General features: G+C 37.5%; 1 protein-coding gene and 1 non-coding gene across 7 annotated transcripts in view; both read right to left on the reverse strand.

Moving 5' to 3' along the window:
- The window catches only part of LOC139114271 (bromodomain-containing protein 2-like), a 41148-nt gene that overhangs the window by 17121 nt on the left and 7533 nt on the right, over positions 1–16494 (reverse strand). For 4 of the 6 annotated variants that reach the window (XM_070675869.1, XM_070675865.1, XM_070675866.1 and 1 more), the window contains exons 6-15: positions 16233–16411; positions 13804–14082; positions 12212–12313; positions 11250–11378; positions 10303–10497; positions 8649–8956; positions 7943–8067; positions 7191–7361; positions 2589–2714; positions 1987–2133 (exon numbers count right to left, since the gene is read on the reverse strand). In XM_070675869.1, the coding sequence (XP_070531970.1) occupies positions 1987–2133; positions 2589–2714; positions 7191–7361; positions 7943–8067; positions 8649–8956; positions 10303–10497; positions 11250–11378; positions 12212–12313; positions 13804–14082; positions 16233–16411 (1761 nt within the window). The remainder of the gene's footprint in view (positions 1–1986; positions 2134–2588; positions 2715–7190; positions 7362–7942; positions 8068–8648; positions 8957–10302; positions 10498–11249; positions 11379–12211; positions 12314–13803; positions 14083–16232; positions 16412–16494) is intronic. The other 2 variants (XM_070675864.1, XM_070675868.1) reach the window with 2 other exon arrangements.
- On the reverse strand, positions 9051–9191 carry LOC139115057 (small nucleolar RNA SNORD10). The gene has a single exon (XR_011548036.1). It is a non-coding gene; the product is annotated as a small nucleolar RNA SNORD10 (small nucleolar RNA).

Here is a 16494-nt window from a genome sequence, read left to right on the forward strand (position 1 = left end):
GCCAGTTATACTGTATGCTCCTTTTCTTCAACAGACCTACTTTCCTTGACATTCAGGGAAAGTTAGTTCTGTGCCTTGGAAAATTGTTTTCACACAATAAAATGACATATCTTTGTAATGACTACCTCTATATCGTAAAACTAATTTCAGGTTCAGGACTCAGGAGGCACCATACCACAACAGTTCCTATGCACATAGCTAGCTGCGAAATGTGACAAGTCCAAAGTATTCAAATCTTGCTCTCAAAGTCATTTTGCAACATGTAGTCCTTGTGCATGCCAACAAGTGACAAATTTAAAATACACAGTGTACACACTATTTAATATTGTGAGCTGAAGTTTCAACTCTAGAATATATTTTATTGGAAGAAACAAGTGTCGCTTCACTAGTTACGCAGGCTACATTGTAAATATATTATATACATACTGGGTTGCTATACGTCTTTTTTTCACTAGATGAGTGTTCAGGAACTATCGTTGTTTTCAAGCTACTGACAAAAAAGTATTGCATTCTGTCACAGACAATTTCTCTTTCCAAAGGCTATAAATCATACAACACTAACAAAAGGTAGAGAAATAGAGAAACTGTCATGAGAAACCTGGACAATAAACTTTTGAAAGGCTTACACAGACAATATGGAATACACAAAATTATACAAATGTTTGTTTTGAAATATGCTCTCACAAATAAAAAAGAAGGAATTTGTCTCCAGTAAGACCAAAATGCATCATAAACGCTTTAAAAACCACACTGACCAATTAAGTCTACATGGGCGCAGTACTATTTACAAAGCTGAAAAAAGTTGGTTTACACAACAGTTACATTGAAACATCACGTATAAGATTTGACTCTGAGAAAACAATGGTATTTCTTTTTCCGGTTAAAAAAAATTTATCCTTTCTTTCTTTCACAGTGCTGATAAAAGTACAGTACACTGTAATACACTGATTGAAGCCATTTGAGTGCATGTGTTTTTAGGAACAGGCTGGCCAACTGTGGCTTGGTTTAGTTGCCTATGTGGGCCACGGACCATTGAGCATTCGTGTAGTTGTTTGCTGGTAAATTACATGAACTGGGAAACACTTGTTGGCAAGCACAAGTACACAGATTTGCATCTCAAGGACTTTGTGGATAACTTTGGGGTATCATTGTACGATTTGCCGCAGCTATTTAAAGAGGAGGACATCAAACACGGAACACACCACACACATCTGTGGAAGGTATGCAAGACAGTGCGGAATCTAGAGTGATAATCCTTATCACTCCAAATGCACACTGTCTGGCATACTCGGCATCTCACACACAACACGGCCAAACACAGAAAAGACAGACACTCCTGTTGTCCGCACAAACAACCACTCTTTACAAAGCCGCATGTAACTAACTTCTTACGGCTTCTTTGGACCTTGAAGACCAGGTTGTCAAGTTACCGTGCGAGGGACTCACAGCACAGCTCGCTGTACTCCAAAGATCATCATCAATGTCAACACGTAGCCCAGCTGGCCTGCCTCCCTGATCACACATGCCACTCTTTAGGCTTTCAGTACATCTGTACACGGATTAAAAAACTTGGCTGGTTTTTTTCTGACGCCAAGAAATCTAGAGGATGCAATGTCCACAGCAATCACAACAGATTTTTCCACAATATTGTGTACACTAGTCTTTACATTATACAGTGCAAGTAATTCTAGCAGTGAACTGCTTTTTATCTTTTAGTTATGAGCTAGTTGTAAGAAAGGATGCTCCCCCGATTGTTATTTGCGCAGAAGTCTATAGTGCAACAGTGCTACGCACTGGATAAACCAAGATTGTTGCATGAAGAGACAAAGTACACACATATTGATTTTGAGTTTTTTGAGCAAGCCAAGCCGCTGATTACCATGATTCGAGTTTGATTTCCTGTGCCTAAACCGATTCCTAGTGTACACATAAGACAATAGTAACTTACAGGTATGAAAGGCATCTTATGCATATTTGTTTAACTACCTGACTCTGAATCACTACTGTCTGAAGAGCTAGATGAACCACTACTGCTACTACTACTGTCGCTATCTGACGAACTGCTGCTGCTGGCACTCAATCTTGACGGACCACCAACCACATCTATCATGTTCTCAACTGCTTCCCTATCAGCTGTAGAAAACGGAACAAATATGAGATACATTTAAACAACACATAAGAGTCTATAGGTACCAGTATATATACATAGCAAACATAAATCCTATGCAAAATTTTGCCCTTTTACCATCCCACTGAATGAGTGCGGCAATGACTTCACAGAGTAGGTTCTGTTCATTGTAGGAGCCATGACTTTGATGATGAAGCCTTGACTAAAGAAAAGTCTTTACATAAGCACAGCACCGTATGAGACGAAGGAATCGTGTGTTTTACCATTCTACCATTCAGAGGTTGGTTAAAAAAGACCGATCTCTTACACTTAAATTCAATTGTGAATCTAGCTTGGACAGAAACTTATCTAAACATTTTTGTTCTGTTAGAGGTTCAAAACAGCGAGAGGAACAACTCCACAAGGTTGGTCTATATAATTTAGTGACATTTTGATTACAAAGAAGGTAATTCATACGTACCTTTCTTTGAAGATTTCTTTGCATAAGCACCACCTAACTGACCACTAACGTCTTGTAACCTCCTTTCTAATTCTTGTTTTTTTTCCCTCTGCTGTTCCTCTTTCGTCTTTCCTGAATTTTTTTTGGCTATAATCAATTGAGAAAGCATGCACCTTAGTAAGATATCTCTACTTACACACTACAGTTTAAGATAAAACAGAGGAATCAATGACGATGTCTTGATTTCATGAGGAATTATGCACAAACAATGTTATGATTTAAGTCATTCTAATGGCTGTGTTGTTGCAGGTACTACTGTATCACTCATGACAGAAACCTACAATATTTGATGATGAATCTTGCTGGTGAAGTTAGGCAAATGCAGTCAGTTTTGTAGGCAACTGTTTTTTGGAGGAAATTATAAAGCAAGCAATCTTTTTCAAGAAGAAATTATCAAACATGGGGCCCGGGGGCACCGACGTCCTTTGTGCCTCCTTACTGTTTATTATTTGCCATAAATGTGAAATTTGGCAAAAAGTCAAATTGTTTGGACATAAATGAAAGTTAATATGAAAGTGAATCAAGAATAAGAGAATGGAACTCAATAGGATCAACAATATCTAAAACAGGAAACGGTGAACTTATATGATACAGAAGGGGAGAAAATTTAGCCACAAACTATTGTAATATAATGGACAATGGCTAATCTAAACCAAATTACTTAAACTGGATTGTTGGCATTGATTACACATGTATTTATTGTCCATCAAATAGAAAATAAATTTGGGCCATTGACTAAAAAACATTTGCTTGTTACACTCACCACACTTGTACTTAGTATTTGGAGTGTACACCTATCTACAATACAATGATAAAAAGTTTTGACTCTGAAGGTCAACAGTGCATCTTTAATGTATGATACTAAATAAGCTTACCCCTCAAGTACGTATAGGCCAAAAACAATATTTGATTTTGAATTATGTAGTGCAGGGAAGGACATAGAATATGGTGAAAAGCAAACTAAATATAAAAACTGAATATACAATTATATGGAAATGTTGTCCCTAAGTGTGTGCCGAGAGACAAATATTAAAATTGGACCGTATCATCCTGACCAGAGTTTGTCTGAGTGGTTGTTTCCTTCTGATTTTCTGACACGGTGATAGGTACAAAATATTATGTTATTCACCATAGTTATGCAACATAGCTTGCATTTTGTTCACAGTAGAACTGAGTTTTACATGCAAGATAACTTTCTCATAAACTGTAAATTCTGGCTTGTGGCAGCTCAAACATCGCAATACTACATTTTTTGATATGATATGGAGTGACTTGCACACATATGCAATATGCAGTGACAGTCGATATATTCATAGTAAGAGTCTACTACATTCAAGCATAGTGATGTTGACAACTACATGCATGCCAGTGCACGATTTCAAAGTAGCCAGGAGGAAATTCTAATGGTCTTTTAGTGGAAATATAGGTATTAAACGACAGTGAAACAAACAACATTAGTTATCGTGACCTTGCTAAAGTGCAATCTCGGATCATGTATGATCTGATGATCATGCCAAATTACCATGTCGGATTATGCCGTGATTCTGAAGTGCGCGTAAATCGGTCAACAAAAGCAGACATAGACTCTCGCCAGTCGCTTGTACTGCTTGGTCTCGCGTAGCTTTCGGTACCGTATTTATACAAGCTCGTGCCTTCGGCACTCGACCTTGCGCCTTCGGCGCTCGATCGCCTACGTTGGATTACTACCGCAAGTGACTCCGGATCCGGTCAAAAGAAGGCACGAGGACTGTCGACAGTCGAAAGCACACACTGTCTTCAACAATGATGTCAAAATCAATGCACAACTGTTGAAATTACCCAAATAAGCAACAGAAAACTTAAGTTATCGCTGTGTCGAAAGGACAGTACATCAACATAAAACGACGCTAGTTTGTTATGACATGGAGGTAGAAGGACAGAGCGAATTCCCTCGCTCTCACCCAGCTATTACTAACGGGCCGCCGGTGGGATTGCCTCGCTAAAGCAATGGATTCGCCGGTAACGAAGGAGCGTTTCGTGCCAAAAAAATACATGACAGCAACAAAAATACAATCACTGTGAACTTCATATTTACAAAATATCATCAAATAAACGCTAAAAGCTTCAAAACGTCAAAATTCGCACAAGACCGAGAAACAAGACAGCGTCGGTTTGATTTTTCAAAAAGCTAACTTGTTATATGCGCATGCGCATATTAAGGGGAGACCCATTTGATTTCAGGGGGGTATGCAGGAAGTGGGTATGGGAACTTTTTTTGTCAGAGAGACAGCATTTTTAAATTTCAACTGTCACACCTGCATCAATTTTTTTTATCAAATGGAGTAGCAGTGCAATTTTTCAAATTTAAGCCAGTGTTTCACATATCACAGGATGGTTTTATATATTCATTTTACATTCCAACGAATGAAAACAAAATGGAAAGTCTAGTATATATACAACTTTAAATTATAGAACACTTTTTTGGCAAATCAACAGTGATCAGTACTATACCTGCTTTTCTTTATAACAGTCAATTCCTTTTAAGTTCTCAGGGGAGATGTTATCTTTTGTGGTCAGAGAAACAAGGCTCACACATTGTACTTCATTATATTTGTTGTTCCTCAATTTTTCTTTGACAACTTGTAATCTTTCTAACATATTTATGTTGAGAGAATAATATATTGGTTTTTACACTAGTTTATTGACTCCTGTCTAGTGTTTTAAATTTTCACAATGTACAGAAGTCAAATAGTCCCATCTAGATATTGCCTGTACCATTGAGATATTGCAACAGAAATCCTGAAACATGATTTCTTGGGTCAGAAAAGGGAAGGAAAACATCGAGTGCACTGAGATGTAAAATAGTCAATGCTTATATCATAAGTGCTGGGAAAAAAAACACATGAGAATTGCTTGTGGTAAAAACATTTGTGCTGCCTATGGCAGCATGCTAGCAAAGAACACATGAGAATGAAGTTTCCAAAATTTTGCTCATTTCAACTGCATAATGACAATTCCTTTTTTATTTCTGTCTGTTATGAGAATTTTTTTTCTCAAGCCATTACAGGCTTATTTTTTTCTTTTATTTCACCTGGTGACAATTTTTTTTCCTCAAAATCCTCCATACCCCCCCCCCCAGAAATCAAGTGGTTCTCCCTTAAGTGAGTCCCTGACCTATGCGGGCCAGTGGATTACTTCCTCAGTAGAACTGATATGCCTGCCGGTACCATCATTCTTCAGTCGATCAAACGCGCCTTTCGTACCAAATAATACACGACAGCCGCAAAAGTGCATCACTGTCAACTTCATAACTATAGAACATATTGAAAGACACAGTGAAACGTTCAAAAAGTAAAAACTGTGCCGAGACCGAGAAACAAGATGGCGTCCGATTCGATTCTTCAACTCAGATTTTGTCCTAGAGTTGTGCGCATGCGCAGACGGTAGCTTTAACGAAAGCGAGTCAAACTCAAGTAAATATAAAATAAAAATGGATAAAAATATTGTTTAAAAATAATACAAGGCATGTATCACCAAATTTTGAACATTTCTGACGGCATTTCAACTATACGAACACCCATGCCAAATATCACAATAATCAAATCAGTGCTTTTGAGGAAAAATTGAAAATAGTGGTTTTCACAAAAAAGCTAAAAAAGTGACTTTAAAATGATTCAATCAAAAAAGAAAAAAGACCGTTGGAGATACATGCCCAAGTGACCACCAGACCAAATTTCAGAAAAAGTTACAGAAGCGTTTCTGAGATACCTGCGTCCACAGCTTACGGCCCACTGTATGCAACAACAGAGGCCGCGTCATCACATTAGTACTTTGGGCCAAAGCCCAAGGACTAAAAACTTAAATGAGCACAAATTATCCTTAAGTGTCAAAATTAAGTGTGAGATGAACCAAGATTGAGTTTAAGAGAGCATGGACTTAATGGGTCTATTGTTCATGTACTTTAGTACTTTGCTATCCTGGAACATGAAAATGTCATCCTTATCTTCCGAATGTTTCAGGAGTTGAATTCGAGAATGCTTGTCCCTTCTCATTTTTGACCTTATTTTTCTGGTAAATGTCAGTTACCAAAATGTCTCTCCATCAACAAATTGAAAGGATGTTAACAGCGCTAGCTATGTTTTGTTCAAAATTTCTGATCAATCGTCCCCCATTTTCCCTTATCAAGTCAAAGGTTAATAGCAGTCAAAGGTTAATAGCAGCCAAGCGAAATAGGTGACACTCTGACCAACGTGGACCAGCTTTATGCTAAATTATAAGCAACTTCCGACAATGGACACTTCTTGACACCACCAACAGACAGTTGCGAACACTGATTACCTCTCGAAACAGTTTGCAAGAAGAAATCAATCACTGAAAATTATGGCATGTTCATGGCATGTTCATGACATTTTCCCCCTTTGATATGCTTCTAGTGATAAGATAAACTTTCTGTCTCCAATAATTCATGAGAGTCCATATGTTGAATAATCGTCCAAATTGTCAACAATGCGCTAAAACAATCCTGCACCTCACTGTATCATTTTCAGTACAGTAAACAATATTGCACTCTAAAACATAACTTACCATATGGTTTCCGAGGCTTTTTCCTTAAACACTGCATGACGTATCTTTCAAGTTCTCTAAGTGTTGATGGTTTAAGTGTTTCAAAATCTATTTCAATTTCATCGGGATTGGAATCTCGAAGAGAGGGTTCTCTTGCTTGTATAATATGCACCACCCTTCCTAATTTGTCACCTGGAAAATTGAAAACAGAATGCTGGTTGAGATAATGTGTACAACTGTGGTACTTAACAAAGATGGGGATGTAGAAAATACAGGCGGCAAAAATAAAAGTACAGGTGGTTAACAAGCAGTGTATGTGCATAAAAGTTTGTGCAAAATGTCCTGATTTTTTACTAAAACTAAATTTTCACAGCCGGCAAATTTTTGCTGACAGTCAGTCACTTTTGCCGGCTGCTGGCTATTTTCTACATCCCTGAAAGAGTATGACGACATTTGCTGGGTTTCCCTTTCCAAGGATATATTTGGCCCAAAGTATTACTCCATCCTTCAAGAATTCTTGTCAGACGATTGAGTCTTATGCAACGTCATTAACCCAATGACAAAACAATTCTAATTTCACTCGGTAAAGGGGCGACATCGCCTTGAATGTGACGACCATGACGGGTATTCTTCTTTAGGAGTCTTATTTGCATGATAATAGGCATGAGGTCAACATGGCTTTCTGAGTACACACAGCATGTAATGCATGTAATGGACTTCTGCAAGACTCTTTCAAGCACTCAAGGCTACAAGAATCTGAGTTTTTATCATACCTGGCAATTTGTTAATATCTAAACTAAGTTGTCTCTTCTCATCATACGACATTGGTTTTGCCATATCCTCGTCTTCACTCTCGTACACTGGAGGTGGTGGTTGTTTGTTCTTTTTACTTTGCCTACTTGTTCAAAAAAAATGCAGAGGAAATTATTCTTAGTAAGTTGAGTAAACTATTTAAATACCAGTATGAAAATGGTACTTGTGTAACAGTATGTCAATGTCATGTGCTTGATGTACACTAATAAGTCTTCTGTCAGCACAAATGAAGTGACAGCAGAAATACATGACCATCAAAAATATGAAAAGCACATTAAAATTTCACCAGTAATAACATCCAAATTTCTCAGAAATTTCTTTGCGTGATTATAGGCATTTTGAGGTCAAGTAAATTTATTCCCTCAAAGAAATCTCTCCATCTGTGGTGACACCTGCAGATAAGTCAACATCTGTAAAACAGGCAAAAGACTATTGGTGACTATCATACATTTGCATTCTGAGATGTATTACAAGGGGTCATATCAGTACTGCACTGACAACCACACAAGACTCTCATGGTTATTCAATGCCTTAAACACCAAACAAATGCAGCATCCACATACTTTGATGGGTAAAAATACTTGTAAAGACACAAGGAAAATCAGCATTGAGCACTGATTCAAAATAGCAACATCTGAACAACTATGAATCCAATAAGTTCCCTACCTGCTGTTTGACCTTTTCGGCGGCTTCTTTGCAGCTGGTGGTTTTGTTGACGTTGGCCTCTGTTTTGGTTTTGGTTTTTCTTTCTTCTCCTCTTTCTTGACTTCTGGCTTCTTTTCCTCTTCTTTCTCTGGTTTTTCAACTTCCTTCTCTTTCTCCTTTTCCTTCTCTTTTTTCTTTTTTTTCTTTTTAGCATCTTTGTCTTTTTCCTTGTCCTTCTCTTCCTCTTTTTCTTTCTCTTTCTTCTTTTTCTTTGGTTTGTTAAATGTTGCTTCTGATAATGCACTGAGTTGTTCATGCACCGCTCTAAGCTGCAAGCAAAAATAACAGTAGCTTTGAATGTTACAGTTTCTTTCATGAACAGATTACAGGTACAAGTTCCCAGAAGTGTTTTGTTTCTTTACTGTAATCAGCCAATTGGAGTAAGATCTTTTGACAAGGCCACATTTGACACCTTACAGTAAAACACTGGCAGAACACCAGTGTTTATAGCAGGGTGTCATATGACCCATGACTCAGTTGACACGCATGATATCATCACATTACAGTACATAACTTTTCACAGGATGCTGAGCAACGAAGGGTGGGGGGTGGGTGTTTGGAAATTGAAAGGATGTGCTTTCTACTGAAATCTAGGCAAATTAGCAACTCATTGGGTTTTTTTGTTTAACTACTCACACTAAAACTTTCAAGATTCAAGAGTCCCATAATTTAGTTGGTGGCCCATAAGAACAGGTAAGAAAGTAAATTGGTGCAGCAGGCTAGCTGGCTAGTCCTACAAACATCTTTTAGCCCTTAACATGCAGGGACCGAGATATCTTGGGTCAAATGTTCAAGCGTACATCGCAGAGACCGAGGAAACTCAGGTTTTCAACAACCATTCGTTTAGTTCCGGTCACAATTTATTCTGGTCAATCTAGCATGATTCAAATACTGCCATCAAATGGCAGAAATGTTCCCAGGGGTAACACTTGTGCTGTGTGATTCTCGGGAATCGCGAGGTTTGATGATGTCATATTCTGGATTTTTTCCATGCGATCGCACAGAACATTTTCAAATGTCTGCCATTGTAAACAAACTGTACGTGTGGCTACGGCCGACATCCATGCATTTTGGACTCGCAAATGAAACATCATTTGAAAGAAGGGCTTTAGTAAAGATTTGACACGAAGATTTCCCGACAACAATACGTGATAGTGAAGTGATAGTCAATGAAGAAAAGTTAATCAGTTGTGGCAGACATCGAGACTTGCATAGGTTTGTACATGATGGAGACTGACCACTGGAAATGCCCTTCACAGGCGGGCGACCGTAGGACCATCGAGTGAGATTTTACCCCACATTTCAGCTAAATATGCATCTGATATTAAAATAGTCATTATGATTGGAAATACGATTAAATTTTATCCTAGAATCATATCAACATTGTTGAATATTTTGTTGATTTTGAGTTCATAATTATTGGTAATTTGTGTGAGGTCTTTTTCTGTCACACAATTATTTCAGCAGGCAGGCGAGTTGTGTGCACAAGCCCTATTCGGCATGCTGAGGGTTACAGATATCCATTCCAATCCTTTGGAAAATAGAGTTTAGAACAACATTCAAGAGTCTCACTTTCATACAAACCTTGCTGACAATACATAGTATGTGAACTCACCTGTGCTTGTAGCTGTGATAATTTGTTTGCCCTTTCTTCTTCACTGTCTGTACTATCTGAATCTGATGATGAATCACTACTGCTACTGCTACCGCTACTACTGCTTGCCGCCGTGGCTGCTGGTGTTGGGTCTGGTTCACTCGGCGGTGGAGTTGGTTCATCTGGCATTTTCGCAAATTTCATTTCAAAGACATCCTTTAAAAGACAATGTGAAAAGGCAATTTGTACACAGCTATCATGCTTTGGACATTGTTAAGTCTAAAATTTGTATATCAGAACTGCCATCAATACAGTTAACCGTTTCTATTTATTTTAATGAACTGAAAAAGTCATTTACAGTATATTACAGGGTCCACACACTCACAGTAGCTTTAAAGTTCAAGGACTCTGAAGGACTTTTTTACATTTATTGAAGCACAATTGTCCATGTATCATTTTGACATCATTTTAATATACCAGATGTTATAACTCATTTTTATGATATCATGCCTGATCTTGTCAGCTTTGAAAATCTTGGCAGGATTATCAAATTTTCAGGACTCAATCTTGTTTTTAATGACTTTTCAAGAAGGCTGCAATATTGAAGGACTTTCAAGGAGCATACAAACCCTGATATTAGTTTGTTTCTTTGAGGATACAAACATTACAGAAAACATCAGTACAAGTGTGGTTTTCTTTGCAAATACACTTCTGTTGATGTTGTACAATTGGCTTCTCAACTCTTAGGTGAACCTTTCTTGAATTTATTGCAAATCTTTGAACAGATATTTTCAAGAAAGAAATTGTCTGCATGAAAGTGGCCAAATGTTGTAACCAACCTAAAGAAGTTACGATGGTCTAAATTCCCTAAGTAGCTATAATACCCAACTTGTTGAATGATTACACAATGGAATTGGATTAAAAATACTGTTTTGAGGATGACAGGCTAAAAACTGTTTTAGCCTTACCTGCAACTTCCTTGCCATAGCCACTACGTCATGGTCTGGTGGATTGTACTTGTAGCAATTTGTGAAAATCGACCTAACATCGGCAGCAAATTCATTAGCATTGTTGTACTCTCTTGTATCCATCTTCCTCTGTAAATAATAGAAAAAAGATCACTTGTCACTTATGGTATTATGTATACCAGAACCAGATTTTGCCTTCTTGAAGTTTGGACACATTTCTGTCCACAACTCTATGTTCAAAATACATTTGGGGAACACTTCTTTCTGCAGTGTGCTAGAAAATCCTTTTTAAAATGCCTAGATCAAAGTGTGAAACAATGATGAGATCAAATGAGTGAAGATGTATTAAAACAATGTTCCCATGGCATGAAACAACCACTCTCATGTCCCAAAAAGGCAAAGTGATTGTGATTAACATGGGATTGTCTTTTCTATTACCTCAATTGATTAAAAAGTAACATCACTGCTCAGTAAAGCTAGCTCTTTTGCCCAATGAGGTGTATATAAAGTGGTGACATTCAATGCCATTCTAGTTAAGGTGATGATGGCAAGATAGTACATGTATTTCTGTACGTAGAATATCAATACCTGGAGGCTATAATTTGAAATTATTCCATCAATTGTTTATCTTTTTGCTTTGGACACATAGTTGATATTGAATGTTGGCAAAAACTGCTTACATTGGGTTGAAAAATAGCAGAATACCACTTGTTGCATCAACAATTGGAGAACAAAATCTACTTTGCAGAAGACTTATATAAACTTTCCAGAATACCAAGACAACTTTGCCTTCTTGATATCAGTGAATACACAAAATCTGTTTCCTAACCAAGTTCAAAATACTGTCGGTATTACTTTTTTTTGAACAGTGCTAGATGAGCTGAATAGTTTGTCACTAAGAAAACACCCAGACTGCGCACAGATCCTCTTTTCCTTTCAGTTGTTGATTAAAGTCAACATACCTTGACTGAACCTAAATCCATGGGATTCTTAATTATTTCATGGTAGTCGTGTAGTCCCAGCAGCTGTGCATCCACTGGTTTGTAAAATGGCCACGCGTAACCCTGAGAAGAAATGTACTTCAAAAGGTCAGAGACTTGTCAGTGTTTTTGAAATACAACTCTAGTGGAAAAAGTATTACAATCTTGCTACACACAGGTGTTGACTCGTCTTTGACAACTAAGGTGAAATCTTTCAGTCTGAGGACTTAGTTAACATTTTGCCAGTAGCATCACACTGCTTCTAATCATAGTGTGAAACAATTACTAGATTGAACAAGTGTAGATGTATACAAGAGATTTGTTCCCATGGCATGAAACAATCACTCTCAGGTCCCATGAAGGCAAAGTGATTGTGATTAACATGGGATTGTCTTTTCTATTACCTCAATTGATTAAAAAGTAACGTCACTGCTCAATAAGCTGGCTCTTTTGCCCAATGAGGTGTTCATAAAATGGGTAAAATTTCATGCCATTCTTTGTCAAGGTTCAACTACAGTAGCAAAGTGACTGAATGATTTTTATACGTCAACTACCAATACCGAGTGCCTTTCATTTGAAGGTATTTTCAATCATGAAGGACAGACTTCTGTATCTTGTTCCATAGCTTGTTGATCCTACTGCTTTCAGATACAATAGTCGGTGTTGAATGTTGGCAAAAACTGCTTCCTTTGCAGTCAATACAAACATAGTATCCAGTGATACACAAACTTCACAAATGCGCGGGATACGCAGCGGTCAGTTTCCTGTTTGGGTTTCAGCAAGGTGGAGAAGAGGCAATGCAGGGCTTCGAAGGTGGCAGAACCAAATACGTCATATATTCAAATGTCCCTTCAGTGTGCCAAAACTGTACATTGTTGGAAATTTAATGTTTTCACTGTGACACACATATTTACGTGGGGTTTTAGGCTGTATGTCTAATTCAACAAAACAAAATATATTGGATCCATGCCTAATATTGAATGTTATGTCTGGATTTGTACCAGTGAGATGACGGATCAGGACTTGTTTGGAATAGTACCAATCTCATTCTCAATTATCTTCACACGCGTGATGAAGAAGATCACAAGATAGTCAGCTTCCCGATAGTTTACTATTGCAGACAATTAACAAAAGATACGTTCCTGTTCTTTATGTACCTTTCAGGAAAACTACTTTCAGAGTTCCTGCTGATGGAAAAGCAGTACTAAAATTGTAGCCATCAGCACTGAAACACATATTCAAATTTCAAATGCAATCAGGTAATGATTGAGAAATCCACTGGAAGATATGAGACTTCTAGTGGTATCTTGTTATGTACTTTCTTTTAGGTATCTTTTTAGAGGTAAGGGACGATTAGAACCAATTTTGAGAACCAGCAGGTAAGCACAGCAAACTTTGCTGCTTTTTACAAATTTACATCTACAGTAAGGGAATTACGTATACAGTAAAGCCACAGTGAAGCTCTGCAATGTCTCCAGCAAAGATACATATCCAACTTCTTCAGTGACGAGCTAACTCCCGACGATTTGGTACACACACACATTATGCACAGTAGTTCAGAAGAACAAACTCACTGAATGTTTCTTTGAAAAAAGTTCCTTAAGAATTCCACTACAGTACTTGAGCTGTTCAGAAAGTTTTCCTTTTTTGCCTTTGCTGTGTTGTGCCACGTCCGGCAAGTCCTTTTTAGGTGGTTTAATTTTACGTCCACTTTCCCGCCTTGCTGGAATCTTGGCAGGTTTGCCAGTGGGTAAAGGTTCATTTAATGCAACCATAGGTTCTTCATGTGAGGGAGGTAATATTAGTGCAGTGGGCGTCGTTGTGTCTGCTTTCCTCTTCACGCCTTTTTTGGCCTATTGAATGATGAGAAATATAATTAATTATGATAGTACATGTGTCCCACAGAATTATGGCTATGTAGTGTCTTACTAACACATAAGTATGACTTTTCGATACACAGATTGCATAATGTGACCATACCCTGCCATTCTAAAAGTTATTAGTACTTTTATCATTAAGTGCCATCAACTTTCTATGCAATTTAACTTACATGCAAATGTTTTAAACCAAACTATTCAACATGTTACACTTCTTTTAGACTAATGCAGGTCATTTCCTGAGAGAAAAAATTCTTACAACACACTAATTTACTACACTATTGTTTGAGTTTACACAATTAAAGGTATGAAATTGGACTAAAACAGGCATATTTGATTCAAAATTCAATGACAATTATAAAAGAACTGAAAATATATATCTTCAAACATTCACATAATTTTCATTTTGTGAAAAGATGCCAGTTTAGGTACATAATTTCAGCAAATCATATCCTCAAATGTAACAAACAAACAATTGGTACAATTGTATTATCTAAACATTGTCTTTTGCTTATCCGTTTATTTATTTACTTATTTATTCACACAGGAACGATTCATAAAAATTTACAGAGAAGAATTGGGTGCTTATGTTCATCAACTTGTAAACAGTTTGCAATCTTTCATATACATTCCTCTTTGTTCTTATGTTGAATTTGTCAAAAAAGCCTGAAAATGATCAATTACAGCAGTTTTCACGTAAACACAAACAATTGACTTGCAAATATACCAGCAATAAACTTCCGCTGTGCAACACATGCATACAATCACAAGGCATTTTTATTCCAGTCTCTAACTACTGTTTGAGCTGCAAATAATTTTCAGAATGAACAGTTGAAGACAGCAGTGTCTGAGAAACTGTTGATGACAGACGGACGGGACCCAATCTATAAGTCCCCGCCGGACGAACTAAAAATGTGTCGAAAGGTCAACAGTTGTGAACACACCAGGAGACCATCATGCTGTCTCACTGTCAAGGGGAGAAGGTAACGATATTGAAAATTCTCTCTGCAAAAATACTGTCTTATGGGCAGTCATTCTTTGAAACTCAATGAATCGAATATTGATTGAATAAAATTCTACAAATTTCTCCATCTTGCTTGTTGAGGGCCAATCAAGCCACAATCACAGGCTGTCTCTCTAACGTTTGACATAAATAGCCTCCACACTGGACTCCATTGTGCTTAACATGCAAGTTCTTTTTGTCTTGAAGTGTTATTCAATCTTATGTTACTCGGTACAGTATTATCTGGATGTCAATGGTACACACATTAATTATAAAAACAAAAATTTGCATAAAACTCTGACATTATATGTAAAACTATCTGCTTCATCAGACTACTGTGATTGTTTAGACTTTATTAAAGTACTGCTACTTCTTTATGGGCAACTCATACCATGGCTCACAAAAATCGCATGGAGAAATTCACTCTTTTCTCAGGCTCTTGTCCATCTGCATTTACTACAAACTGGAACAACAAAATGTTCCTTAGGCCAAAAAAAAGAAATGTTTCTGGTCAGCGCGCACGTCACTTGAACAACAGCGTGTCACCCTTTTTTTTTCTGTTTGTGGCCAGCGGCCGTGGCTGACACCAAACCAAAATGGCTGAAGAGAAAGAGAAAATTCTTTGGGGGGCATGATCAGTGACTGCATGAACAGTATATATGTGACTATATTGATAAAACTATAAAACTGACCCTCCTCCCTCCCTTGCGGGGAAAAAATAAAAAAATAAAAAAATAAAAAAAAAATAATAAAATGCGCATCGCCGCACCAATTTTTAAAGAAAGACCTGACCAGAAACATTTTTTTTTTGGCCTTATACTTTTTAAAAATATTCACAGGACAAATAAAACATCACTGATTTGCTCCTGTATGACTATGTGTTATGCCCACTTGCCAATTTGCTGCAATGTTTACCACCTTTTACATGCCCTTTCACAAGAAAACAACAGAATAATTAAAATATTTTATGCAACCATTGTACTTGTGATAAAAAAAAAAGGAAGACATTTAACATTTAGATTCTTCATAAATTTGGAACAAGAATCTTGGGCCAACACCAACAACAATATGCTTTCGCTCTTTTGGAAAAACAAGACAAGAATGTATAAATCTGGAAGCATACCTTTGAAACTGGCTGTGCTGGTGGCTGTACAACAGAATTTGTTGACTGTGACTGAACCTGCTGGGGTCTGTAATCTGGAATACTAAGTTGTGACGGAAGCTCCGCCAGCGGCATTGGTACTGGTTGCGAGGGTGGTGGTGGTGGTGGTGGTGTGGGTGTAGGTGTTGGCAATGGCAATGCTGCAACAAATGTAGCAAAACAAGGTCATTATGTTAGTCATAAATAAGTGAAGATTCTACACAAAGCTGCTATGCAATGTATC

This window comes from Ptychodera flava, chromosome 16 (genome assembly GCF_041260155.1).
Source record: "Ptychodera flava strain L36383 chromosome 16, AS_Pfla_20210202, whole genome shotgun sequence".
NCBI lineage: Eukaryota > Metazoa > Hemichordata > Enteropneusta > Ptychoderidae > Ptychodera > Ptychodera flava.